The 27,131-nt window shown below is 45.0% G+C and overlaps 1 protein-coding gene across 1 annotated transcript in view; it reads left to right on the forward strand.

Annotated features, from left to right (window-relative positions):
* Positions 1 to 15,511: 15,511 nt before the first annotated feature.
* SEL1L (SEL1L adaptor subunit of SYVN1 ubiquitin ligase) overlaps positions 15,512 to 27,131 on the forward strand; it is a 36,107-nt gene continuing 24,487 nt past the window's right edge. Inside the window, exons 1-5 of the mRNA XM_058655218.1 lie at positions 15,512 to 15,682; positions 21,710 to 21,747; positions 22,510 to 22,738; positions 25,871 to 26,038; positions 26,930 to 27,035. Of these exons, the coding sequence (XP_058511201.1) occupies positions 15,613 to 15,682; positions 21,710 to 21,747; positions 22,510 to 22,738; positions 25,871 to 26,038; positions 26,930 to 27,035 (611 nt within the window). The 5' untranslated portion in view covers positions 15,512 to 15,612. The remainder of the gene's footprint in view (positions 15,683 to 21,709; positions 21,748 to 22,509; positions 22,739 to 25,870; positions 26,039 to 26,929; positions 27,036 to 27,131) is intronic.

The following is a 27,131-nucleotide window of genomic DNA, read 5'->3' on the forward strand; positions in this document are numbered from 1 at the left end:
ATGGTGTGCTGCACTGACAAACTAGAACATTCGGTATGTGAGAGAGAGAGAAAGCAGAAGCTCTCCTAGGCCCTGTGTCACTCCCCAAATGCCCATTAGCGCCAAAATCCAACACCCAATCCAAGTGCCCAGTCAGCGTCAGGAATGCAGCCACCAGGGCCCTCGGCATTGACTTCCGGGAAGCCGGAATCAGATCCTGAAACCAGGAGTGCAAAGGGGCATTTTGTCAACCAAGCCAAATGCCCATCCCATACATGGATCTTAAGGGAAGTGAAGGAAGACTACTAAAATCAAAGAAACTGCTAACAAACAAATCGAGGCTGTTATTTCAAAACATATTTTTTAAAAATTTCTGAGGTTAAAACAAAGAGTCATTAGCCATATTAGAGAATCAAGTTTTTAAAGTAGTTTATTTTGATGGGAGCAGTTTCTCTTCATTCTCCCTTTCCCACGTTCCCTCTCACCCTCTTCTTCGTGTTTGTGTGTTGCGGTGTTTACACAGTCTATTCACATTTTGTTAATTCACCCTGATCTCCATAATTGTTTCACATCAGTTCTGCATTTTTATGGGTTTGGGGCTCACTATCAGTCTTCCCTTCTGCATTGCCGTGTTCTCTGGTCTGAGTCATGCTGTAAGTGGTTTTATTTGCTTGCAGCTTCCTTTCAGAACTTCTTGGAAGGGCCTCGGTCTTTGAGATTCTGTTCTTGTGCTAAGAGCCATTAGCATGAGATCTACTCTCTCAAGAAACGTTTAAGTGCACAGTAGCCTAGTGTTAACTGCACACACAATCTAGTTCACTGGATTCTAGAAATTACTCACCTTGCATAACTCAGATCCATGCTGAACAGCAACTCCGCACGTCCTCCGGCCGTTACCCCCCGCAGTCATCTCCCTAGTCTCTCCGTGACCTTGGCCATGTTAGATACCTTACGTAAGTGAAACGTGTCCGTGTAACTTATGTCACCTCCCAGAAAACCCCGGAGGTCTGTCACAGTCACACAATTGCCTCTTTTTAAAGGATGAACAGCATTGCCTTGTACGTGTATGTGGGAGAGCTTTAAGGTCTGCTTTCAGTCATTTTGTATAAACACCCTGAAGTGAGCTCACCGGATCATATAGTAGCTCTATTGTGGGTTTTTTGAAGAAAATCCAAACTGTTTTCCCAAGTGGTTGCACTAGTTTGCTTTCCCAGTAGCAGCAGTAAACAAAGATGACACCTGCAGATTCAGTTTTTGTGTTTGAAACACGTTGACCTTCCCTCTTCACTTGCACTGAACTGCCGTAACTTTCGCCTTTTTAACTGTATTGACTCCGGTTGCCTCCAGCCTCTCTTCTGGGTTAGTCATTAAAATGATAGCCATGTTTCAGTGGTCTCCTGCACTATTACCAATTATTAGTTTGGTTCTTCAACTTAATTCCATGTAGCTTCCAAAACCCTGATTTTATTTGATCTTTTCAGTATCTGTCATTTCTATTTGTTGCCTTATAAAGTCAGATTGTTCTAAGACATAAAGCAATTGCAAATACCTTTCTTCTATCCCTAGCCCTGTATGTTCTTCTAGGCGAGGTGTGTGTGGAATCCTTCCTGCTTGCTCTCCTTGGAGCATGGCTTGGTTTTGCTTCTTTTCACGCAGGCTTGACCTGCTATCTGGCTGTTTATCTGTGTTTTGCTCAGGCGCAATAATCCTGTGCGGATTTTCTCCGTGGTCTGATACAAGTGAACAAGACTTGGAGCTCTCTTCTCACTGTATCTAGAACCAGAGTAACTTCCTGTCAAAAACAGATGGGAGAACTCACCTGAAAATGGTGTAGAGGTTAGATTACAAAACTTAACCCTTCTCCATCTTCAAATGTTTCACTACGGTCCATGGCTCCGCGCCCTGGGGCTCCTGCCACTTTCTGTGACTCCATGCCTGGCCATGGAGTTACCCTCCCGCATCCCTTCTTCCTGTGCCCTTTCCATGACTGCGCAGTCAGAAGGAGAAAAATGTAAGATCATGGGCACAGGGGCCCAAGGTCGTGGGCCATCCTCCACTGCTCTCCCTGGCCACACACGGGGAGCTGGATGGGAAGTGGAGCAGCCAGGACAAAGGGGATCCTGGTAGATCCAAGGTGAGGACTGGAGCCACTAGGTTATCACCTAGGTACCCAATGTTTTTTGGGGTTTTTTTTCGAAGTTTAATGAACTATATTATGTCTTATCATTTGACCACTACTTATAATCTTTCTGAATTTTGCTATTTCCTTATTTCATAATGTATAGGGGAAAGAATGCAGTTTGAGTCCACCATATTAGACCAAAGTTTTGAAATTTGTGAGAGACTGTTAAATCGTACAACATGATCCGTTGTACTCCCTGTGCTGTGAACACGACGCTGCACACCAGTTGTCTCTGCTTCCTTCTCTCCCACAGTGCGCATGTGGAAAGCAGGTGAGAGCCGGCCTTTCATTCCGTAAATACAGCCTGAGCAGCTACTCCATGGTACGCACCTGTGCCAGACACTTGGTTATTGCCATGAGGAGACCAGGGCACAGTCTGAGCCCTCAGGACACGCAGAGCATTGGTGCCAGACCAACACAGACAGCACAAACTTACAACCATCTCCGTTCTGTAAAATGGAGAGGTCTGTGCTTGGCTGATGGAGGAACTAGCACAGCGTGAATATACTTAATGCCAACGTACGTGCGCTTGATGCCACCAAATGAGACACTTTAAAATGATCATGGGCGTAAATTGTGTTACGTGTATTCTGCTGCAACTTTTACAAATGAGATGAACTGTAATGAGAGGGAGACAAATAGTAGCGTGGAAGCAGAGATGAGGGTGGGTCAGGAGACACTTTCCTGCGAATGGAATGATTGAGTTACTATAAGGATAACCTTGAAACCGCGCCACTTTATAAAAAAGATACATCATTCACAAACGTTGGTACTTTATTATTGGCGTGGCAGGATAATATTTTTGAAATATTAACCTATACTTCTTCCACGCATTTGCATTCACCTTTCTGCCCTTCCCCAGCACGCCCACACCCAACAGCCAGGCAAGCCTCACTCGCTTTGGAAGGAAAAGAGAGGCAGAGAGACATAAAGAGAAAAAAATCAAATGGTTTTAAGATTCATTCTCAAATTTGTTTTTGTTTTTTTTTTTCCAAAAGTTGGGGGAAATTACGCAAAGCAAAGGAACTGGGGATATAAGTTTTCGAAAGCAAAAACTGAGTAAAAAGGCAAGGATCCCTTCCACTCAAGATTTCCGCAGCTAGACGTGGAAAGCCTAAAAGAAACAGGGCTGTGGACATTGGGGGCTACGAGACAGGAAGGGGCAGCACCAACTCCAGGGGTGTGCTCAGATTCCCTGGCATGGGGAAGTCACCGCAGAGCAGAACAGGTTCCTGCCTGCCCGAGGAGGATCCTGGAAGGCAGCGGGATGCAGAGAGCAGAGGACAGTGGCTGCCCGGTGTTTCTGAGCCTGTGGCACTCCTGGAGGACAGGGCCACGCTGGCACCCTCAGCAGAACCTGGAGCTGGCACCCTCAGCAGAACCAGGAGCTGGCACCCTCAGCAGAACCAGGAGCTGGCACCCTCAGCAGAACCAGGAGCTGGCACGACCTGCTGCCAAATCTGAAACACAAAGGGAGAACGGGTGTCCCCTTGGCGACCTGAACGAGTCAGCAACCAGGACCAGGCAAGCAATGGACAGCTCAGCAGACACCCACGCGGCCCCGTGACCTCGCGGGCTTGGAGGATTTCCCTGCGGTCAGCCAACAATGTCTTGGCATCGCCTCTCCCCGCCGCTGCACCACCTGCTCCTGAACAAGCTGAGTCAGATGAAGTTTCCACTGTCCCAACAGAAGGAGAGTAGAAGTTAGAATGACTCTGAAGAAAAAGAAAGTTACAAGTCTCATCCCCCAATTCCTAGGCAGAGCAGCACAGTCAAAGAAAATGTGCGCCCGCCCGCCTGCAGAACTCTAAGACAGTCCCGAGGTCTGCCGCACTGACACAAGCCCTCCCCGCTGGCATCATTCCACCCGCGCTCGTTATTTTTCATACAGAAATGTGATAGAGCTCATGTGTTTCTTAATGGTCGTAATGATGTCTTAACTCCTGTCTCTTTCTTTTCTAACTCCTTGCTGAAACCGAGTTGCCTCAATAAATATTAAATGAGAGATCCCAGCTTTATATCCGCTATCTAGTACAATGTCTCATACAGAGTTAAACGGTTTCAATGAACATCAATAGCTACTGGGAGGCCAGTGTTCAGCAGCACGGCCAACCCTTCAGGAACTTCTGGATAGGCTCAGAGACAACGCTAATGCTTTTAGATAACTTGGCCTAATTTTTAAGACTCAATGTTTTGGATCCAGCTGAGTCCCCACTTCAAAACTTATTTTCAACATCTGGAAATGTGGAATACTTAACGGATGGTTTCTATAGGTACCCAGTTAAACAGAAGCCTAGAGGTTAGAACCTGCCACTTTTAAAATATGATACTGAGCTGTTTCGACCTTAAAAAGCTGTGAACCATGGTGAGGCTGTGTTGAGTGCTGGGAGCCATCTGTGTAGAAAAGCAGACGCCAAACAGTGTGGTCATGCCGCCCTCTCGTGGTGAAACGTCATAACGCCCAAAACACGGAGGCAGAAAAAAACGGCGACTGTTGTAACACAGCACTTACTGCGAATCGCTCCTCAGAATAAGCCACATTCCGTGACATGGTAAACTTTACAAATGTTATTTAGTCCACCGAAGTCTTGTAATAAAGCTCTTTGTTTTTATTATTCTTATTATCTTGTTATTGCTGAGCAAAGTAAGACTCAGAAGTTAGCAAAACCCAAGTTGTCACTAAGTTAGCAAGTGAAAGGTCTGGAATCCAAGCTCAGGAATGTCTAGTTTAAAAGCCATATGCGTTCTGCTGGATCACCTGGTAGTGTGTGCACGCCTGCCTGCGGTGCTCACATGGTGCGTATGCACCAATATTTATGGAATGAAGGATTGACATAGCCGCTACAACACGCATGCGCATCAGTGTCTATGCTGAGAGCTGGCATGCGCACTAGCCATTTGATTTTGCTCAACCAGGGAGAAGTTATGAGTTACTCTGCTGTATCTTTGGCTCGTTTGAGCATTCAGACACTCTTCTTACAGACACGGGCACTCAGCCGTAGGCGTGTGTAGGAAGGTCACTGTGAGCCAGCTGCTCCACACCGGTGAAGCTCGGGCAGTTGGAAGACGTGTCTCAGATTTCAATACCAGATTTCGGATGTTTTCACATTTGCTTGCTTTTCCTTCACTTCTTTAAGAGTTGCATGACGATTCTGCATCTGTTTTTTGGTGCAGTAACATCCTAGTTACCCGTGCTACTAGGAGCATGTGGTAGCTTTACCAAAGAAACAAAATCTGTGTGTGGCGTTTTTCGTTGCACTCACTAAACCCAGCAGAAGTGTCAGTATTTGTGAACCCGCACCTCCGAATGCTTCTGCAGGACGCGCTGCTTCAGAAGTCATGAGATCGTGGCAAGACGTGGCGTTGACCTATAAAAGACCCAGTGCCACCTCCGCCTGGTACCCGGCTTAATGAGCCTCCTCGCAGCAAACACGCAGGAAATGCGATGGAGGAGTACCTGGGGCATCTATGCAGCAGTTGCTCTTTCCAATTCAAAGAAAAAATACTTGAGTGTATGTCACTGAACCAACAAGACACGCAGTTCATTAAATTCCTATTTGCAAAAACAACAAGGAAATAGAATAACCACTAAGATTCCCTTCATCCTCAAAAATATTCTGATGGAAATTAGAGCAAAATTGCCTTTCCGTTTCCACTTCTCTGCGATCAGGGACCAACGTTACACAGACGCCACCGTGCTCTGAAATCGCAAGCCTTTCTTTTGGACGGCAAATTCGTCCAATCAACCAAGAACCACACGCAATGTCTCAGAAGCGCTTGGGGTTTGATTTTAAATGGAAGGAAAGCGGGCGTCATTACTCTGTATTCTCCCTCAGCCCCTGGTGAGGTCCTGGGCGCATCTCTCTCTGCTGCCAAGGGCGGTTCCCGGGAGGCAATCGCGTGCCTGGGGTCGGGAGGACTCCAAAGCCAAGGAGACAGGGAATGAGTGGTGACTGAAACCCTTCAGCGCAGGCTCCTGCTGACATTTTAAGTCTTTTGTCCAAACCTCTCTCAAATGCTAAGGAAAGAAAACAGCAAGAAGCGTCTGCGTTCGCTGGGACACCAGCCGTCCGTGGGAAGCCAGAGCCCCACGCGAGGGAATCTGTCACCAAGAGCGCCGAATTAGGCGAGATGGAGCAGCGCGTGGAGGCGGTTCTGAAGGTCTGTTCCCTTCAGAGGTTCTGCAAGATAGACAGACAGGGAATCTGCCAGAAACCAGGCTGAGTCAGACTTGGGAAGTGAGGGTTTGGCCCAGAGGTGACATTGTTGCTTTGGACGCCTGAATCCACAGATTGTCCTGGTTCCAGCCGCAGCTCTGGCTCCAATTCAGCTTCCTGCTAATGGACACAAGGGCAGTCAGCAGGCAACGGCTTACGTACGTGGTCCCTGCCACACACATGGGAGGGGTCCAGAAGGACTTCCAGAATCCTCACATGGACCTGGCCTAGCCCTGCTGGTTTGTTCACTGTGACAAATGCACCTCACTACGTGAGACTTCAGCCAGTGGAAATTCAGAATTACCTTCACTGTTTTTCTATAAACGGAAAGCTATTCCAGGACTACATTCCAGGAGTCAGGAACTCAACTGAACAATCTCCCCAGGAAGGTGATAAGGACCCAACCATCCGGGCCATCACCTGCTACCTCTCACTGTGTGTGTTAGCAGGAAGCCGGAACCAGGAGCTCCAGTCGGGAATTGAACCCAGGTACCTGAATTTGGGTCATGGACATCTTAATCAACGTGTTAATAGACCACCAGGAAGGTCTATTTGTGTTTCAATGTAGTGGAGCATGCCTGGGCCCTGCACGGCAGCCTAGCAGCCCCGGGATCCCATATGGGCGCCGGTTCTAATGCCGGCAGCTCCACTTCCCATCCAGCTCCCTGCTTGTGGCCTGGGAAAGCAGTCGAGGACAGTCCAAAGCCTTGGGACCCTGCACCCACCTGGGACTCCTGGAAGATGTCCTGGCTCCTGGCTTCAGACTGACTTAACTCTTTTTGTTGTTACGGCCACTTGGGGAGTGAACCAGTGGATGGAAGATCTTCCTCTCTGTCTCTCCTTCTTTCTGTAAATCCGATTTTCCAATAAAATAAGTCCAAAAAATAAAATAGAATGCATTTTAAAAACAAAATGCACTCTGCTGCAGCCTCCAATTGGGAGAGGAGACTTGTATCGCCTAAGACTCCCCTCAAAGAGGGCACATGTTAGATTTGTGACACAGGATCACCCCATACTCAGACTGTCAGGCCGGGCTGGGCACAGCAGGACACCAATTCTGGAAGCCTTCTGCCTCTGCTCTCGTAGTATCAGTGGCATGCTCTGTCCCAAGAAATGGTCGGACATATGTCACCAAGAGCAATACATTCTCCGCGTCTCAAGCCATCTTCCTGCTTAGCTGCCTGTGTTCCAATCACTCAGAAACGCGCTTCCTCTCCTTCCATGGGCAGAAGCTGTATGGAGCGCTGACCACGAGGGGGCACCAGAGGCCATCAGGCGCAGCCTGTAGGCGGTGGAGGGCTGCTGCCCTAGCTCAGCCGACCCGCAAGATTCCCAGGTCATCACAGACAACCTCCAGGGTCACTAAGGAGGTACCTAATGTACACTTTCCCCATCACAGCAGGGCACAAAATGCCATAGAATTCATTTTCATTTCTGAATCGGGTGCCTACAAACTCACAAATAGCCAATAGCTTCATTTAGCCAATGAGAGGTTACATTTTCCTTGGTGTAATAAAGCTAATGTCTTTTGCATTGCTTTGGCTTTGCTTTTATCATTTCCATTTTAAAACTCGACCAGTGGCCAATTCACTTACACACACAAACACACACCCTTCCCATCCCAGGGAGCACATGCCCCTCTTCCCATCCCAGGGAACATATCTTGTCTGTAAGGAATGTGTCATTTGCTACATTAGAATCCAGTAACCGGGCCAGCATGGTGGAGGGCATCTGCCCTGTGGTGCCAGCATCCCATATGGGCACCAGTTGTGTCCCAACCGCTCCACTTTCAATCCAGCTCCCTGCTATTGGCCTGGGAAAGGCAGTGGAGGATGGTCCAAGTACTGGCATCCCTGCACCCATGTGGGAGACTGAAGAAGCTCCTGGCTCCTGGCTTTGATCAGCTCAACTGCTGCGGCCACTGGGGGAGTGAGCCAGCAGATGGAAGACCGTCTCTATCTCTCCTTCTCTCTGGTAAAATTTGCCTTTGAAATAAAATAAATATTTTTTTAAATAATCCAGATGGTCTGTATTAGATGAAGAGGAATTATATCATAGGAGAGCTGAGAGGCGGGGGAGAAAAGATGGCCAGTCAGGAGGTTTGAATTCACTGCACAAAGTTGCAGGAAAGAGCCCAGCACGATAGCTTAGTGGTTAAGGTGCTCGCCTTGCACGCCCAGGATCCCATATGGGTGCTGGTTCTAATTCCAGTGGCCCTGCTTCCCATCCAGCTCCCTGCTTGTGGCCTGGGAAAGCAATCGAGGATGGCCCAAAGCTTTGGGACCCTGCACCTGCGTGGGAGACCCAGAAGAAGTTCCTGGCTCCTGGCTTCAGATTGGCTCAGCTCCAGCCATTGCGGCTGCTTGGGGAAGTGAATCATCGGAAGAAAGATCTTCCTCTCTGTCTCTCCTCCTCTCTGTATATCTGACTTTCCAATAAAAACAAATAAATCTTTTTGTGTAAAAAAAAAAAAATAAGTTGTAGGAAAGCCTCCAGCCACAGAATTTGAGGAACATGGGTCTGAGGGTGAGCTTGTCAGCAAGTGTACCTGACAGGAAGTAAGAATCAGAGATGTGAATAGATTGGTAACCATGGAAATAGAAAGCAGTAGAATGTTTAAGAAACATAGAGTCAGGGAGATAAGAATTACCAGGACTCAGAGACAAATTTAATTGCTCTTAAATAGTAAAATCCATTCTTAAGCTTGACAAAGGAGACATTCTGGAACTAACGGGTGACAGCCACTGCCCGCCTGGCATTCATTCCTGAGGATTCTGTCACACAGGCTCCATGATTAACACCCAAGGTTTTCTGGAAAATCCATAAAGAATAACTGAAATTGTTTTGGGCTACTTGAGAGTGGAATACCCAGGCCGACCTCTTCCCCATCCTCCAGCTAATCATTTATCTCCCTAAATGTGCTAAAAAAAAAAAAAAAAAAAACTATTTCAAAAGTCTCTGTTTCTCTTATCCCACCTGCCCCTCCCCCCTTCTCTCCTGTCTATTTTTTCCTCGTTCCTACACTCAGCACAAACGTCATTCCCTGACAGGAGGATGCTTGCTAAAATCCACGCAAGTTGGAACTGAACGGTGAGTTGGCTTCGATGGAGGGTGATGAAATCCACATCCATTTGTGTGCGTGTGCCTGGATACATACAAGCACTCCATCCGCTGCATGTGTGTGTGTGCAAGCCATAAATGTTCGTCATTGATTCTGCGATACGCGTGAGGGTTCCTCTTCCACCTCTGTCAGGTCTCTCAATCAAGCAGCTGAGCACCTGAGCTATGCAATTTGTGGCAGTTGCTTAACACTGAATCATGCCTTGATTGCTTTGACTACAAAATAGGAATAATTATGGTCCCCCCTTCCTGCTATTACTATGAATCTCAAACAACATGCAAAATGTAAATATCCTGTGAATGTACAACCTAAGTTACTGGGATGAGAACCTCAGAGAAACTGCCAGAATGCCAGCAGGAAATTGCTGGCCAGCCTTCAAAAACAAACAGGAACAAATATTTGCAACTGTACTTACCTCCTTTTTTTATGCCCACATCTTGCTCCAGTATCGTGTACCCCTTGCCTGCTTTGTTTTTTTCTCTGAAGCTCTTACCACCATGTTACATTATACATTGGAGTTTTGTTTTCCTTCTCTTCCTATTTGGAATGTAAGCGCCGTGGTTTTTATCTTTTTTGTTCCCTGCCAGCATCAGGAACAGTAGTGCTGAGAACGAAACTACAAAAAGCAGCCCTTGACATTCAGCAACTGGCCTCTCAACTTGATTACGTTACCCTCCCGTTAGACATAAGCAGTCTCACAGAAAACCAACCACAGATCAACAGGTTACTCTGACAACAGAATGCAAGAAGATACAGCAAGACCACTGCATAATGTTATCTAAGCACAGACAAAACCAAGTCTCTGTGCCACTCACAAAATACCAAACACCCACTCCTTAGAAAAACAAGTGGCTGCTACTTCTCTACCAACTACAGCTTTATCTTCTTTCTGGTCTTCTCTCCATATAAGAACCAGGGATGGGAACTGGCCACGCGAGGCTGTGCAGTATATCCAGGTGCACATGGAGGATATGGCAGTATATTGGAGCCTGCAGAGGACACCCGGTACAACAGAGGACAAAGTATAGAACAAATTGATCAAATACCCCAGCGAAGTGTTGGCAGTGACTATCTGGGCAAATGGAGACTCTAACGTGAACTATGTCAATCAATGGATTCTGGAAAGATTTCACCGTGCTTGGAGTGGCAGAAGTGGAAGTAATTCAGAACTGTTGAACTATCAAAACCTCTTGAGCAGGACCCTTAGAGCTTGCCCCACACTGGGGACCCTGGGATGGCGCTGAGTGACTGTCCTCCATCCCAGGGTAGGGAGGCAGTCGGGAGCCTGGTGGTGGCTTCTCCACTTGTATCCCCTTCTCCCCCAGATGCAGGAAGAAAAAAAAAAAAAAGAGAGAGAGAGAGAATGTGAAAATGGTGATCTCACCCACTCTCCTATAGCCTTTGACCCTTTGCACCTTGATCAAATATGTAAAAATCATCAAAAATAAACAAGAACTTTAAAGACTACATTTATGTATTTGAAAGGCAGAGTTACAGAGAGAAATGGAGAGATGGATGTTTCTCAGGTGCTGTTTTTCTTTCCAAAGGGCTACAACTAGGGCTGGGCCACGGCGAAGCAAGAAGCTTCCTCTGGGTCTCCCATGAGGGAGCAGGAACCCCAGGACCTGGACCACCCCCCACTGCTTTCCCAAATGCATCAGTAAGGAGCTGCATCAGACCCGGAGCAGCCAGGAGTCTAACCCGTGTCCGTGTGGAATGCTGGTGCCAGACGGTAGCTTAACCTGCTTCGCTACAGTGCGGACCCCAGGTTGGGCTCATAACTTCAACATTTGGAGGAGTTTCTCAACATTTGATGATTGTTTGGCTTATTTCGGTGAAAAGAGATCCCATCAATGTCATCTGCATAGAAAGGTATTTATGAGCTACCCTAGTCGTGACCTGCACGAGTTTGCAATTGCAGGGCAAACAGGTTTTCTACAACCTGGAAATCTACAATAATCACTTAGAGAACTAACAGGGACAGTGAACGGAGGACAGCTGAGTAAATATTAAGGAAGTCCGTGAATTAATAAGTTAACATTGTGTACAGGTACAGTGAGTACATAACTTGAACTGGGAATGTTGGCAGGAAACCTTCAGGAATGTGTTCTCAGACTAGAAGAAGACAAAGAGAATTGACAACCATTTTTTAAAAATTATTTCTTACTGATTGCTGGTTGAAGGAAATGAAAGAAATTAGTTTTGTTTGGTCCCTTCATTGTAAACGGTTTAGAGTTGCTAAAGCTTGCTCCTTATTCAGCAGAGAGTTAACTCCCACGCTCTGGAAATGTGGAGAACACCTCAACTTCTGCATTGCCGTGTTCTCTGGTCTGAGTCATGCTGTAAGTGGTTTTACTTGCTTGCAGCTTCCTTTCAGAACTTCTTGGAAGGGCCTTGGTCTTTGAGATTCTGTTCTTCTTGTGCTAACAGCCATTAGCATGAGATCCACTGTCCCAAGAAACTTTTAAGTGCACAATAGTATATTGTTAACTGCACACACAATCTAGTTCAGTGGGTCTCTAGAAATTACTCACCTTGCATAACTCAGATCCATGCCTGCTGAATAGCAGCTCTCCACTTTCTTCTGCCGTTACCCCCCGCAGAAGATGGTGGAGAACACCTTGAGTTCCCAGGGAAATTCTGGGACTTCAAAGCAGATTCGGAAGGTGGTACGGGAAAGACAAAGGTAACTTTACTGATCCAAGATGTGGGAAAAGGTCTATGATGATCAAAGTACTTTTTTCTTGCATCTCTTTTGATGCACCACAGAGAGGTAAGCTGTATCTATCAATAAGGGCATCCCTATCAAAACAGTCATTATCAAGTGCTAGAAGGTGGGAAGTCCAGTTCTAGATGTCTATAGCAAAATCATAATATCACCTCTGACAAGCAGACAATCCATGCAAATACAAACAACAACAACAAACAAAAATAACCCAGAGGGCTAGCGTCTTGGCACTGTGAGTTAAGTTTCCCCTGAGTCACTGGCCTTCTCATACCTGTGCCAATTTGTACCCTGGTTGCTTTGCTTCTGGTCGAGCTTCCTGCTAATGCTCCTGGGAAGGCAACCGAAGACGGCCCAAGTGGTTTGGCTCCTGCCACTGAGTCAGAGACCCGGCTGGAGCTGCTGGATCTTGTTTTCAGCCTGGCCCACACCTGGTTGTTGCAGCCATTTGGCTAAACTACTGGAAGAAAGATCTCTCTCTTTCTCCCTCTCTCCTTCTCTTCTCAACACTCTTCCCTGTCAAATAAAGATATTAATCTTTGGGGTCAGAATTATGGCACATCAGGTGAAGCCACCTACAATACAAGCTGGAGTTCCAGTTGATGAACTTCTGCTCAAACTCCCTGCTAATGTACCTGGAGAAGCAGCTGAAGATGGCACGATTTATTGGGCCCCTGCCATGCACGTGGAAGACCAGGATGCAGCTCCATGCTCCTGGCTTTGACCTGCCTCAGCCCCAGCCAAGGAGGCCCTTTGTAGATGGACCAGAAAATGGATCTCTCGCCCTCTCTCTGCTTAAAATAATCTTTGTTAGAAAAATAAATCTGTAGTTAAAAGGTTGTGAATGTTCTATACATACTTTAAGACATGAAAAGCAACCAAGAGGGGACTGGATGAATAAGTCTTCACTGAGAGGAAAAGTGAGCAAACACAGGATGGGTGCAGAACTGTGGCAAAGAAGCAGCAAGGGCATTGGGAAGAAACTAGGGATGCCCAGAGAAGGAAAAACGGGAAGAGTGTGGAAATCTGAAAGCAGTAAAACAACAAAATCGAGTCACGCAACACCTGGCACAATGTACGAAATTCAAGATGTACTCAATAAGGTCAAACATGAATCAAGAAGCTGGATCTAAACCAAGTGACAAACTTGCCCCAACGTTATCAAGGAATCATTCCTTCCTCTATGGCAGACAGCAGCTTTTCTTTTTTCCCCATTACTAATCCAAAAGAATAAGACTGCCAGCATACATTCCTATTTTGTGAATAGATGAAGTCCTAATATATATTTTAATTTTAATTCCGTGAAAAAGGGTAGCTAGTGGGAAAGCTTGAGTAGGTGGATGAATGACATTTGAAGAAGCATTTAACATGGTCATAGTGTGTGATTTTAGGTTACAGGGAAGCGGTCAGTCTGTGAACACTATTAGAATTCAGTTGCATCTTTCAAGTAAGGGAAATTAGAGCCTTTAGGAAAATTTTCAGTGAGAACAAAAGGGGGGAAAAAGGACAAGTAACAAAACAGAAAATAGAGCAAATAATTACTTAAAGTAGATAGTTGTACTGAGCTATAATTCGTTGGCTCATTTGAAATGGAAACTGACAAGAGCCCAACAGGCAAGCCAGACAAGGTTCACTCCAGGCTTATCTCTGAACACAAAAGAAACAGCACTGGCTCTCCTGGGAGCTGGACAGGTGTTTTTCCTGGGGGTGGGGGAAGCGTAGCAATTCCCCCTTGAGTTTGGGCCCCACAGTCTGCAGGTCACCAGGCCTTTTGACTCGTGTCCCTCCACATCTCACACTTGTTTAAGTTCAGTTCTGCATGGATCGGCTGGCTTTGTTTTTGTACAGGACACAAAATGGTGCCCACTCCCTAGGAGAGTCACATCTGGGGCACAGTTCTGTGTACACGTGTCATTGCTGCTTTGGTAATCCAGGGAATGAATGGTGGGCAGTGAGGAGGTCTGATGCATTCAGGGTCTCGATCCCCCTTTCTCCTGACTGGGCTGTTACTGGAGATGAATGTACTTCAGCTCAGGAGGGGCTTGACTGTGTCAGTCCTGTGTCTGTCCAGTCCTGGCAGGACTTGGTGATTGAAGAGGTGGAAAAGGGAGGAAAAACAAAACAGATTTGGTTCTGTGCTTTAACATCAGAGGAATTCTGCGGGAACGTTGTTGGAAACAGAAATGGAGGTTCTAGTAGGAACCATTTCTTTTTCTGGTTGCTATGGTAACTTTCTATCATGCCTCTGATGTGAATAAGTGATAGCCCTTATGTTTTTTTTCTGTTTCCAAAAAGGGGATTCTTTTCCCCAAAAAAAGGACCCAATGTAAATTTCCAAAAGTCTCAAAATGGCTACAGAAGATTTTTCCAAAGCCATAAACGTTCCAGGCCTAGGAACTTGTTGTGGGTGGTTGCCAGGGAAAGCAGGATGACGTAACGTGATGAGGCAACAGCCAGCTCCACCAAGTTATGGTACTGCTACCTTGTGGTAGCACGCCTAGAACATGAGCTTCTGTGAGCTGTTTGTGGTTCTACACTGCAATCAATTTCAATCAATTTCACTTCTGTCTCCTCTATACATCAGCTTAGCTTCCCAACTCTGTTCAAGCAAGAAAAAGACAGGAACAAATGTTTCAACGTGTTTTACAAAAACTGTTGACACAGATTATCTAATGGCTCCAGTAAAAATAAATACCAGGAAGAATTAAGTTTCTTCTGCTAGGTCGACAAGAGGACAGGGAGTTGTATTATAGTTTTTGCGTACAGATTACTGTTTCATCAGATTTTCTAAATAAAAGAGAGGTTTAACCAGTTCATAATCCTTAAATGTGCTGACACTTATCTTGGCTTATTAAAAAAAAAAGTAAGTAAACAGGCTTGTGTAGCCCAGGTGCCAACACTCTCAACTTCAGCACGCACCTGCCCTGGGAAAGCTGGTCCCAAGGTGGACTACACTTCCCACTAGCAGAAGCCGAAGGAATCCAATGAAGCGCATTGTGGGACTCGTAGTCCCGGGTAAGTCGCCCTTCCCTCGGCCCTGGTGACGCACGCTCTGATTCCGGCGTGGACGAATCCAGCCGCCACCAATTAGCTGGGGCCATGTCGGTGAGGCCGTGGCCCAACCGGGGGAAACCGGAGCGAGAGCCCCGCGCAGTCATTGGCCAATGGGTGATCCGGGGCGGGGCGCCGAGGTGGGCGGGGAAACGATGGCGATTGGGCGGAGGACAGTCGGCGGCGCCCGGGGATTGGCTGCGCTGCGGCTCGGGGCGGCCTGGGAAGGGGCGGAGGAAGGCGGCCGGAGCAGGAAGAGCAGCCGAGAGGCGGCTGAGTCGGGGGTGGCCGAGGGAAGGAGACAGCTCCAAGGGGTGGAGGTGGCGCCGGGAGCAGGATGCGGGTCCAGTCGGGGCTGACGCTGCTGCTCTGTGCGGTGCTGCTGGGTCCGGCCGTGACGTCCTCGGGTCAGTATCCACCCCTCTCCTCGGACTGAAGGCCTGGGGCCGCCGGGCCCCCCTCCCCCAGGCCTCCATCCCTGGGCGGAGGGATGGGGACGTCAGGCTCCGAACTCCGCTTGGCCCTGGTCACACCTCTCACTGACCTGTCGTTCGCTGCTTTTCTCGGGCTACGGGTGGCCTAGGCCGAAGGGATTGTTGTTGAGGGAGCGAAGGGGTCGATCACGCTGCCCATCACTGTCTCCCACGTAACCAAGTTCACCTGACTCGGTGGGAGTGGATCCCAAGAGCTGGCCGAGGCCACCCGCGACCCGGGAGCCCGACGGGAGCTTCGAGGCTGTTCGGGGCTTGTAAGTAATTGACACAACTGCAGCTGTCACTTTGGACAGAGCGGGATCCGTCAACACCAGGATGTTGACAGTGGTGTGCTAAACACCTGCAAGTGATCCCTGAGCTGTTTGTTTCACTCCAAGACTTCTGATGTAATTGTAGCCACTCCTGTTAACTTTAGCTTCAAAAGCTTTCTAAGAAAGGGAGCGTTTGTGTCAGAGTTGCCCCGTGTTTGTTAACAGCGATTTTTATCATTGTTGAGAAAATCTTGGTCCTCCTAATTGAAGAGCCAGTGGTTTTAACTTTTTACAAAATAGATGAATTCATGTGCGTTTGAGTTGAGCTTTCCGTGATCTAGTTTATAGTCTGGTTGTGTAAATAATTTTTTTTAATCCCTGTATGTTTTAGTCTGCCCAATTCACAAAAATTTTCAAAGCATTGGTTTAAAAAATACTTAGCATTTGTTAAGGGTGGGACAACTGAAGATTTGCAATTTTAATAAGTTTCAGTTAGCAAGACAGCTGTTCTGTGACTGTAAGTTTTTGTTTTGTTTTTTAGAACAAGAGAGGAGGGGACATGTCAACTAATTTCTTTTTTGATGGAAAATTTCTCAGAATGTTATCTGAATCCCCCAAGTATGTGTCCTACTTGTGAGGCAATGCCAGTAACATCATTCTGCTTCTAAAATAAGAAGCCTGAACCAAAATTTCTGCTCATGTTGTGATTTGAGCTAGCGCGTCACAAGCATATGCTACTCACCTGTTGCCAGCAGGGCTCAAGGGCCGCTTCTCTCTCCACCCTGAGTGATGGTTTGTGTTTGCTTGATCCAAGCGAATGCAAAGGGCGGCTGGTGAGCTTCGTGGGTAGAAGACCCGACAGAGCGCGTGAATGGCCGGCGTGCACGACCGTGGGAGGTGTTGAGAATTCAGTTTCAGGTCTGGGACGGGTCAGGTATCTGGGAGCTGACAAGATCCGTCATTGTTTCTTTACACTAAAGTTGGAGCACTGTGGTCAAGAACACCAGGTGTTTGCCTCTGGGTTCCATCTGGAGAGTGCAGTGAAAATTAAAGCGTATAGATTTTTCCCACCTCTGTCTTTGACTTTATTTCACATACTCAGACCTCCAGGTTCCTGAAGGTGGTACATGGAGATGAACCCTTACCATTGCAGGTAAAGCTATGCCAAGATGTTTCGTTGGTAAAGCTAAGAAACCTGACTTGGAACTGAAGGTGTGCATACTGAAAGGTAGTGAGGACAGACAGTGGGCTGTCTGCATCAACAGAGCCAATCAGTGCTTGTGGAAAATAGAAAGAAAATTGCATTTACGCTGAACATGTGACAGTATAACAACTATTTATGTAACATTTAGGAATTGTGGGTAGAGTATAGACATGTTGTTCACAAACACTGTGACATTGTATTGTCAGGGACTTAAGCATTCACAAAGTTTAGTATCCATGGGGCGTTGTGAGACCACCTCCTCCTTCCCACCCCCTCTCCCCCTGCATAGCCAGGAACAGCCATACTCAGCTGTGCTTGTGTGAAGTTCAAACTTCATAAAACACAGAGGAGTTTCTTTCAGTTGAGCACTTAGACTTCCGCTTGGCTCTTTGGTTCATTAGTGTGCTTATTTTTACAGGATTGTAACCTCATTTTTTCTCCCATTTAAAAATCAAGTTTTAGTTGATAATTTTGTGCTTCAGTGTCAGCAGTTCCTTGGGGCAAACTGCAGGTAGAATGCAGTCTGTCAACAGAGGAAGTCAGTCTTGTTGCTGTCGTCGTTAGCAGCTGATGCCCAGGCTCCTTCTGCAGGGCACGCCAAGAGCTGGTATTTCTATTAGACATGTTGCTTTCCCTGTGATTGAGTAAATTGGAAGGCGTGCATTAAAAGTACACATTTCGGGGTCGGCTGTGGTCTTGCAGGTAGGCACTGCCCGCAATGCTGGCATTCCATGTGGATGCAGGTACATGTCCCGGCTGCTCCACTTAAAAAAGACACGAACTGGCACCCATATGAGATCCTGGCACATGCAAGGCAAGGACACCAGCTGCTGGGCTACCACACCAGGCCCAGCTGCTGCACTCTTTTTTAAATACTTTTTAAGATTTATTTAATTTTTATTGGAAAGTCAGATGTACAAAGAGGAGGAGAGACGGAGAGGATAATCCTCTGTCCAGTCCGAAGCCAGGAGCCAGGAGCCTCCTCCAGGTTTTCCATGAGGGTGCAGGGTCCCAAGGCTTTGAGCCATCCTCAACTGCTTTCCCATGCCACAAGCAGGGAGCTGGATGGGAAGCAGGGCCACCAAGACTAGAAGCAGCATCCATATGGGATCCCTGTGCATGCAAGGCAAGGACTTTAGCCACTAGGCTACCACGCCAGGCCCAGCTGCTCCACTTCTGATCAAACTCCCAGCTAATGGTTTAAGAGAAGTGGCGGAAGAAGGTCCCACAGTCCTTGGGTCCCTGGGCCTGCATAAGAGATGCAGGTGAAGCTGCTAGCCTGATCCTGGCCCAGCCCTAGCCACTGCAGCCCTTTGTCAAGTGAACCAATAGATTAGAGATGAGGCACTCTCTCCATCACTTTGACTTTCAAATAAATAAATCTTTTAAAACATATCTGTCTGTACCTATATAGGTATATATCTATAGATATGTGGGTAGATATGCAAACTTTTCATTTTCTCAAGGTGATGATGAAAAGGCTATAATTTTTACCACTTAGAAACAAATGCTGGGCCCAGCACAGTAGCCTAGTGGCTGAAGTCCTTGCCTTGAACATGCTGGGATCCCATATGGGCACTGGTTCTAATCCCAGCTGCTCCACTTTCAATCCAGCTCCCTTCTTATGGCCTGGGAAAGCAATCAAACATGGCTCAAAGCTTTGGGACCCTGCACCGTGTGGGAAACCTGGAGGAAGCTCCTGGCTCCTGCCTTCGGATTGGCTCAGCTCTGGCTGTTATGGTCACTTGGGGAGTGAACCATCGGACGGAAGATCTTCCTCTCTGTCTCTCCTCCTCTATATATATCTGCCTTTCCAATTAAAAAAAAAAGTATAAAAGTGAAAGAAGAAAGAACTAAATGTTTTGGCAGGAAGAGACAAAGGGTTTTCTCTTTCTGCTTTATTGCAAAGTGCTGCAGTCCCTGTAATTATGTCCACTGCCAGGTATTTCACATAGCAGCTGCACTGACATCATGAATGCAGATTGCAGAGATGGTTTAATTCTGTGAATTTAGTCCCTTAAAACATTGTGAACCAATAGTACAGGTGGCATTATCCCCTTTAGAAAGCTTGAGAAAATGGAGGCTGAACAAGTTCACTCTTGAACCACGTGTGATGAAACCAATTGTGATGAAACAAGGTCTCGACCCTAGATCTCCAGAGGTGAGGTCATTTAGAACCAAGAATGTTGTGTGATTGGTGTCGATCCTGGGCAGCCCTAGCAGAGCCGCAGGTGCTGGGCCGTTGTTCACTGACAGCTCTCCAAATGCCCCGTGTTTGAAGGTGTAGCAGTGTTTTGTTTACATGGCAGGCAGGAAAGGGATTTTTTTTTTTTTATGATTTCTCGTCCCTGAAAGAATATCCCTATTGCTTTACAGCTTTGTTAGCTGACAGAATAAAAAGGAAAGTTGGTCCTTTTCAAAGAAGTGTGTACCGTTAATAAAGCAATGGAAAGCGTTATTTTTCGGATGTGATACCGAAGAGCAAAGGCCATAACTCTTTACAGTGGCTCTTTCTGCGTTTTCTTTTGCTCCATGACACCTGTGCTCTGTTGGAAGTGTTACTGTTTTTATATATAAAACTTCAGGGTGTTTGATCTTTACCTGAGTGTCTAGGTTCTAGACAACTTAAAAAGAAAAAAAGATGATGTGAGCTCTCATGTCTTAAGACTGCCACCTGGCACAGGCTATCCCGGTTTAGTAACTGAGAAAGAATTCTCTTTACAGGTGACCTTAGTACGTGTTCCTGGTTTGTAGAGGCAGAGCCAGAGAGACAGATGCATGATGCAATTCACATGAAACAGCTCCGGTGCCACAGTCACGGCTGCCAGAGTTGAAAAACACATTCGTTTCTGATCTGGATGTCTGAGTTAGTCTGTTTATCTGCCTAAATGTCTACCTAATTTACCTATTAACTACCCATGTACCTCTTGCAACAAAGGTGCTAAATTTAGGGATTAAGAGTTCCAGGTTTTAGCTTCAGTGCTTAGGGATATATTGTTCACATTTGTACATTGAATCTTAACCAGTGGATTTTTTGTAATTAATTATAGCTGTATGTATCAGAGCTGTAGTTTTTCCTTTAATTTTATTTTTTTGAAAATGGAATTTGAACTGTTAAAACTTGGGCTTCAGGGGATACTTTTGAAGACGTTAACAGAAAGGACACTTGCTACCTGAATGTTCACAGCATGTGTTAGTCTTCCTGCTTGCCAAAAGTAAAACACATTTTGAAAATATTTTTAAATTAGCTGACTAGTAGCAATGATTTTCAGTACTTTCATACATTGCTAGTAGACTAATTTTCTCAAGTATTAGAAGCAAATGTGAAATAGGGTTTTCTATTTTGTGCACGATGAGTTGGTAATACATCAGACTTGCTTCTGTTATACTTTTAAGTGTTGTGAGTTACGAATAAGAATTCAGATAGAACTGTGTGAAGTAAGGGTAAACGACAACTGTAGTACTCAATTTTCCATGACAAAAAAAATCAAATGATCTTGCACCATTCTGTCTGCTGGTGAATTTATTGAATAACTGTGGAGCAGGCAGTCCTGACACTCCCTTCTGAGTAAATCCAGGTGATTTTCAGGACAAAATGTAAACTTAGGGAACATCCAACAGTTTTGCTTTAAAAAAAAAAAACTGCAAAAGAACACAACGATCAGACAGATGCGCCTGAACATTGAATTGTTTGTGTAGGAGTAGGCAGAAGGGTAACAGACACAGCAGAAGTATTAGCCAGGGAATGTGGAAGGGACGATAGAAGAAAATGGGTGTAACTAGACAGAACCTGAGCAACCTGAATGAATTTGGGAAGCGAGACCGTTGGCTGGATTCATTGTTTAATATAAGCTGTTGATTGCTTAGTAAACAGCTCTCATAGCTTCCATGACAGTGAATAAATGGCAATATGCTGTTGCTTTGCTTTAAAAAAAAATCCTATATCTGTTTGTTTATTCAGTAAAGTAGAATATAGATTCTAACTAGTTTTGTCTTGTGGTTCTGCTGAACAAGTATTTCTTAGGTTTCATTTTTAGTAAGAATAGAGAACAGTAAAATGTACAGCTCTGAAATAAATAAGTAAGCAGGCTAATACAGCTCTAGCTCCTGAACAGAACAGAACCGGGGGAGGCCTCGAATGTGAAATGAGAGATGTGTCTGTCTGAATGTCATAGCACTCTCAGTCTGTACAGAAGGAGATGATCTACAGAAGTGTCTAGTGTTAGTGGGGACCGACTAGCCGGCCTTCCAACTCATGTAAGAGCTAAAACTTTCCTTGGAGAAACAGAAAAACTACCCCTTCCTCAGCCCCAAGACCAGTTTTTCCTTTTTCTTATGTCTGAACATTTACTGAGCACTAGCAATTTTCAGATTCTAGCCTTTCCTACACTGCATGTCATTATTACTTGCTGTCTATTATCAAGTGCTTTAGTTGAATAATTTCCCAACAATAAAAAAATAATTGTCTTAAATTTTTCCTTGCAGACGAAGAAGGCAGCCAGGATGAATCCTTAGATTCTAAGGTGTGTACCGGAATGTGCATTGGGCAGTATTTGCTGCTCACTTAAAAGCATAGAAAAATATGAGATCTGCGTCTTTTTGAGAAACAATTCAATTTTTCTTGAAAAACGTAAATAATGTGTAGTTCTTCTAGGAGAAAAATCACTGACCTACAAGACGGTAGTAGACATTTCCGTAAGAGTGTTGGTTATCAGGTTTAATTCCATCTTGAAAATGCAGAGTGTGTGTGTGTGTGTGTGTGTGTGTGTGTGTGTGAAGTGCCTTTGACAGTAACATTACTGCCTCATGAGTGGTTGCTTTTATCCTTTTTGGTTAGTTTTTAATTTCTTCTCATTTTGAAGACTTAATCTCCTATCATTAGTTTTCACTCCCATTAAGTTTTCAGACCATAAAAAATCCAGTGAGTTACTGCACCTTATTGCTTGATTGAGGGAGTGCAGCTGGTTCTGGCATGTCCAAGAAGGCCAGTCAGGAATGAGCTCTGACGTGCAGGTTAGAGAGGCTGTGGAAGCAGGTAGGGGATTATCCAGGCTTTAGGAATTAATGGAAACTGTGGGGGCAAGTAGTGTTCCAAATTGATGTTTACTGAAGGTGGAGGTGCTATGTGATAAAGACACGTGAGGAACGCAGAGCAGGCCTAGAGAGAAGTAGGGCAGCACTGGCAGGGAGCCGACGGGGACCTTCCGGGTTAGGAAACGTGATGCTCTCATGGGACTGGGGGTGTCTCGGTGCCATTGATAACTAACCATACTGTCTGTTCTCAGTCTGTGCCACCGGATGAGTCCGTAAAGGACCATGCCACTGCAGGCAGAGTAGTCGCCGGTCAGATATTTCTCGATCCAGAGGAGTCAGAATTGGAATCCCCTGTTCAAGAAGAGGAAGACAGCCTCAAGAACCAGGAGGGAGAAAGTGTCACAGAAGAAATGAACTTTCTAGAATCTCCAAATCCAGAAATTAAGGAATATGAAGAACCAAAAAAAGTGCGGAAACCAGGTAGTTGGACATTTTCTTTGATTTTGGGTGATAACTGAGATTCTGAAGTTAGTGATTGTAGAAAGATGCATAGGAAGGCTGGCCTCACTGATTATTAGCCATGTATAATGTAGTTTGACAGGTTTTTCTGTATTTTAATATGCTAATCACTTAACAAATTTAACCCTTGTTACAGAAACTGAATTCAGCAGACAAAAATTACATTTGTGTTTTATTGATATCCTGGCATTCCTTTTTTGAACTCCACTCTATAAATACATTTCTCCCTGAGAAATTCGGAAGATAGCAATCTGTCGGGATGATACCCATAACAGCAGCAGAGGGGTTATCTAAGCTGCCGCTTTGGTTTTTTTCAGGATTGTGTTGTAATTTTTGTTACCGTAACCTCTTTAATCACTATAGTCAACTGGATTGAGGTGTTTTCTCTCTTCATTGGAAGTTGAAGTAAACTTCAATCCTCTTTCTGATTTGTTTAGACTTTCACTCTTTTGATGCCTCTACTTCTCAACTTTCAGCCTGATCTTTCTCACAATACACTGCGCTAAGTACCTGTCCTTTAAAAATTATCGGTGTTTCTCTACTTTATCCCTCCTATTAGTTGGTTGATGATTCACAGATGACCACCTATGACCACCTGATGCTCCGTTATTAACCGCTTTCAGGAACTGAGCCCCACTTGAACGTTAATAATTTAGTTACCACACATATATCATACTCGTGAATAGGAAAAACATTTTTAAAAAATTAAAGTGCCTTAATCTCATCCTGAAGATGTGAAAAGCTCAATGAGGGTCCCCCCACTCCAGATTTATGATTATAATAAAACTAAACTGGATTAAAATTTTCTATACTGACAACTTTAACTATAAAGAAATGCTAAATGCTTTAAAGGGTAACGGTATTTCCCCTGAGCAGATATTACACCATGTCTGCCTATGACAGCATCAACACAGTGCCTTAGAAATAATGCATCATTTTTGTATGTAAATTGTTTTAATTTTCTAAAACTAAAACAGTTGGAAATCTATGCTATTTTATAACTTCCATTTTACATTCAACAGTTTACTCTGAGCACTTCCCTTGTTTAGAAGTATTTTACAATTAGGTGATTAATGGCTATATAAAAGTTACTATGTAAATATACCATAATTTAGAAGTAGGTCCTTATGTGGTTGGGAGATCATCTGAGAGGCAGGGAGTACACTACCCTCCACTGATTCACTTCTCAGATGTTACAGCTGAGCTGAAGTGAGGCTGAAGCCAGGGGTTGAGGACACCACCCATTCTGCAGTTACTTGCGCCATCACCCCCCTGCCAGGGTTCACATGAGCTGGGAACCACCCAAACAAGCATATGTGGCATGCGTGCATCTTAACCACAAGCCAGAAGGCCTAGCCTAAATGTAACATTTGGAAGTATTTGCTAAATTGGTTTTTAGAAAGTAATTCTGTCTTTCCTTTGAAACAAGCTCTTTTACTATACCTCAGTCAATTGGGTGCTGCCATTTGAAATATTATGGTTTAGTTAATTTTTAGCTTAGCTAGGGAGATTTTTGAGTAGGCAGAGAAGTGGGAGGGTTAAAAACTCTGCTTCTTTGTAACCATCATCCTACTTCAGCATCCATCAAATTATACTCTTCTTGTTTAATTTTACTCCACTCATACCTGCCTTTTTTTATTTCACTTCCTGGATTAGTTTAAAGCAGATTCCACGCTTAAGTTTTTACTTGTGTATCTGTAACTGTCAAAGTAAAACTTGTTTTTAGATAGGGTCTTTCTCCAGTTTCAGGTGTCTTTTCAAAGTTGGTTTGCTTGAATTAGTGTCCAACCCAAGATCTTAGATTTCTCTTAAATTGTAGCAGTTCTCTCTCACTTGTTTTTCAAGTGTCCCCTTGTCAAGGCAGTAATGATCTTTGTATTACACGGTTTTGGAACTAATTGATTATATCCTTGTAATATCTTTAGCTTGTTTTGCTATCTATATGCTATAAATCGGAGCATGACTCTTATTATTATAATTTAAACATTGATTCATTTATTTGGACGGCAAAGAGAGAGGGAGGAGGACAGGCAGAGAACTCCCGTGCGCTGTCTCACTCAGCCGCCAAGGACCAGGATAGCCAGGGCTGGGTCAGTCTAAAGCCAGATCCCAGAACTCCATCTGAATCTCTCATGTGTGGCAAGGCCCAGGATAGCCGGACCACTCTCCACTGCTTTTCTGACTTCCTGAAGGCATTGTTTAAAGTAGGATACTAGGATGTGTCCTTGTTTATACTGGAAAGAAAAAAGGAACATATTTTAGCCTTTCAGAACAGGGTTGCTAGCAAGAAGAGTGGCAGCTATCATCTCTTGAGCTGTCATTACCCAGGGTGCCTGGCACCAAGAGGAGCCCATGGCGTGGACTACCCCCATGGGGTTTTACAGGTAACCTGCTGCAGTGAGCAACAGTGCGCCTATCTTTAGATAAAGAGGTTATTTCTAAACAATTTTACTAGACATAAAAAGTTCTATTAAGAATAGACTGTTTTCTTGCCAGGCAGTAAGGCCTACATAGCAGAGACCGCTGCCACTCCTCCTGTCCAACACCTGGCACAATTCCCAGCAGTAGGAGATCCTAGTGAGTTGAAGACGTGTCCTCTGCCCTAAACTGGCTCAAAGTCCAGTAGGAGCTGGAGTATTACACAACAGTAATAACAGCCCCAGCACACAACACAGGTACTCTGATAAAGTGCTGTGCGGTCACAAAGGAGCATCTCTTGTTTGTAACTTAATATTATTGAATAAATTACCTTAAGGCATTCAAAAAAAAGAAGAAGAAGAGAGAGTTGTAGTCTGCCTTATTTTTCACTCATTTTGGGGGCAGGAGCTTTACAGTAAACTATTAACCTTCTAAGGTTGTATCTTAAGAACTTTAGAAAGTCTAAACTAGAATGACTTGCGCAATAGTCAGCCGGTCATGCTCACTAAATGGACTTTACCTCAAAACATCCCTAATCAAAATTCTTCTGATATTCCCCAGTACAAATTTGGCGTCATGATGCCTTCAGATTCTAATGGCAAAAATAGAGGGTCTCGAACCCATGAATTCCAAAAGTGCTGTTCACCTTTAGCTTTTTAATTCTTGTCTTTCTAGCTTTGACAGCCATTGAAGGCACAGCGCACGGGGAGCCCTGCCACTTCCCCTTTCTGTTCCTGGATAAGGAATATGATGAATGTACATCCGATGGGAGGGAAGATGGCCGACTGTGGTGTGCCACAACCTACGACTACAAAGCAGATGAGAAGTGGGGCTTTTGTGAAAGTAAGTAGCAGCCGTCCACACCACCTTGTGCCTTACACAACATTCCAGAGGCCTGTTTTTAGCATGTTTTTCTCCTTTTTCATTATTGGCCCGTGTTGTCGCATGGTTGTAAAGAATGGCCGTGAGAGCTAGAAGCGTGCGGTGTGTGTGTTTCCCGGCTGTGGGTCGGCCGTGTGTCGCTGTCTTATGTAAAGGTCTGCAATTTGTGTGCATGGGGCATTCTGTAAACTCCTCAGGCCAAACACTGAGCTAATTCGTGTGAAGCGTTTTTTGGCAATAATGGAAACAGATTGTCAGATTGAAGATTACTAATGGCAAGAAGAATAGTACTTCTTACAACCTCATTGAGTGAAATGTGCTTTGCTAAGGTTATATTTGACAGAGACAGTCTTTTACCATCCTCAGCCTAAATGTCAGTGCCAAAGGGGCTGATCCTACAGGCAAAGAAAAGCTGTCTGTGAGGAAACAACAGGAAACCTTAAACATGCCTCCCTTTACCACCAGATAACATTATGGAAATAATAGCTCTCTTAGAATAGTTGGGCATTCTTGGAAGATAACAGAAACATAATTTGTTCATTAACGTAAGCTAATATAGTTGGGTTTTCTACTGCAATACGTCATATTTTTTTTAATATGACAATGTCAATTCACTTCTGTTTCTAAGGTTATCAGTGCTTAGGAAACATATATCTTTTTGACAAGTTCTGGATTCCTATTTTAAATGTTATATTGCAGTATCTAGTAATTTTTGAGAACTTTTTTTTAACAGTTTTAACTAATACTATTAGTGGTGTTGTATGGCTGTGTAAAAGGAAGAATGCTACTGTTTGAAAAATCATTGGTGTAGAATCAAAATCCACTTTAATGTGCCTGGCATCTTGTTTTTAGCTGAAGAAGAGGCTACTAAGAGACGACAGATGCAGGAGGCAGAAATGATGTATCAGACTGGAATGAAAATCCTCAACGGAAGCAGTAAGAAAAACCAGAAAAGAGAGTAGGTGTCACGGCCGAGTCTGCTCTGCCCCAAGGTTTCGTCAACTTCCACTACCAGAAAACTCATTGGGGGCATTAGTGGCATTGCTTCTATTAA

Source organism: Ochotona princeps, chromosome 26 (assembly GCF_030435755.1).
Source record: "Ochotona princeps isolate mOchPri1 chromosome 26, mOchPri1.hap1, whole genome shotgun sequence".
NCBI lineage: Eukaryota > Metazoa > Chordata > Mammalia > Lagomorpha > Ochotonidae > Ochotona > Ochotona princeps.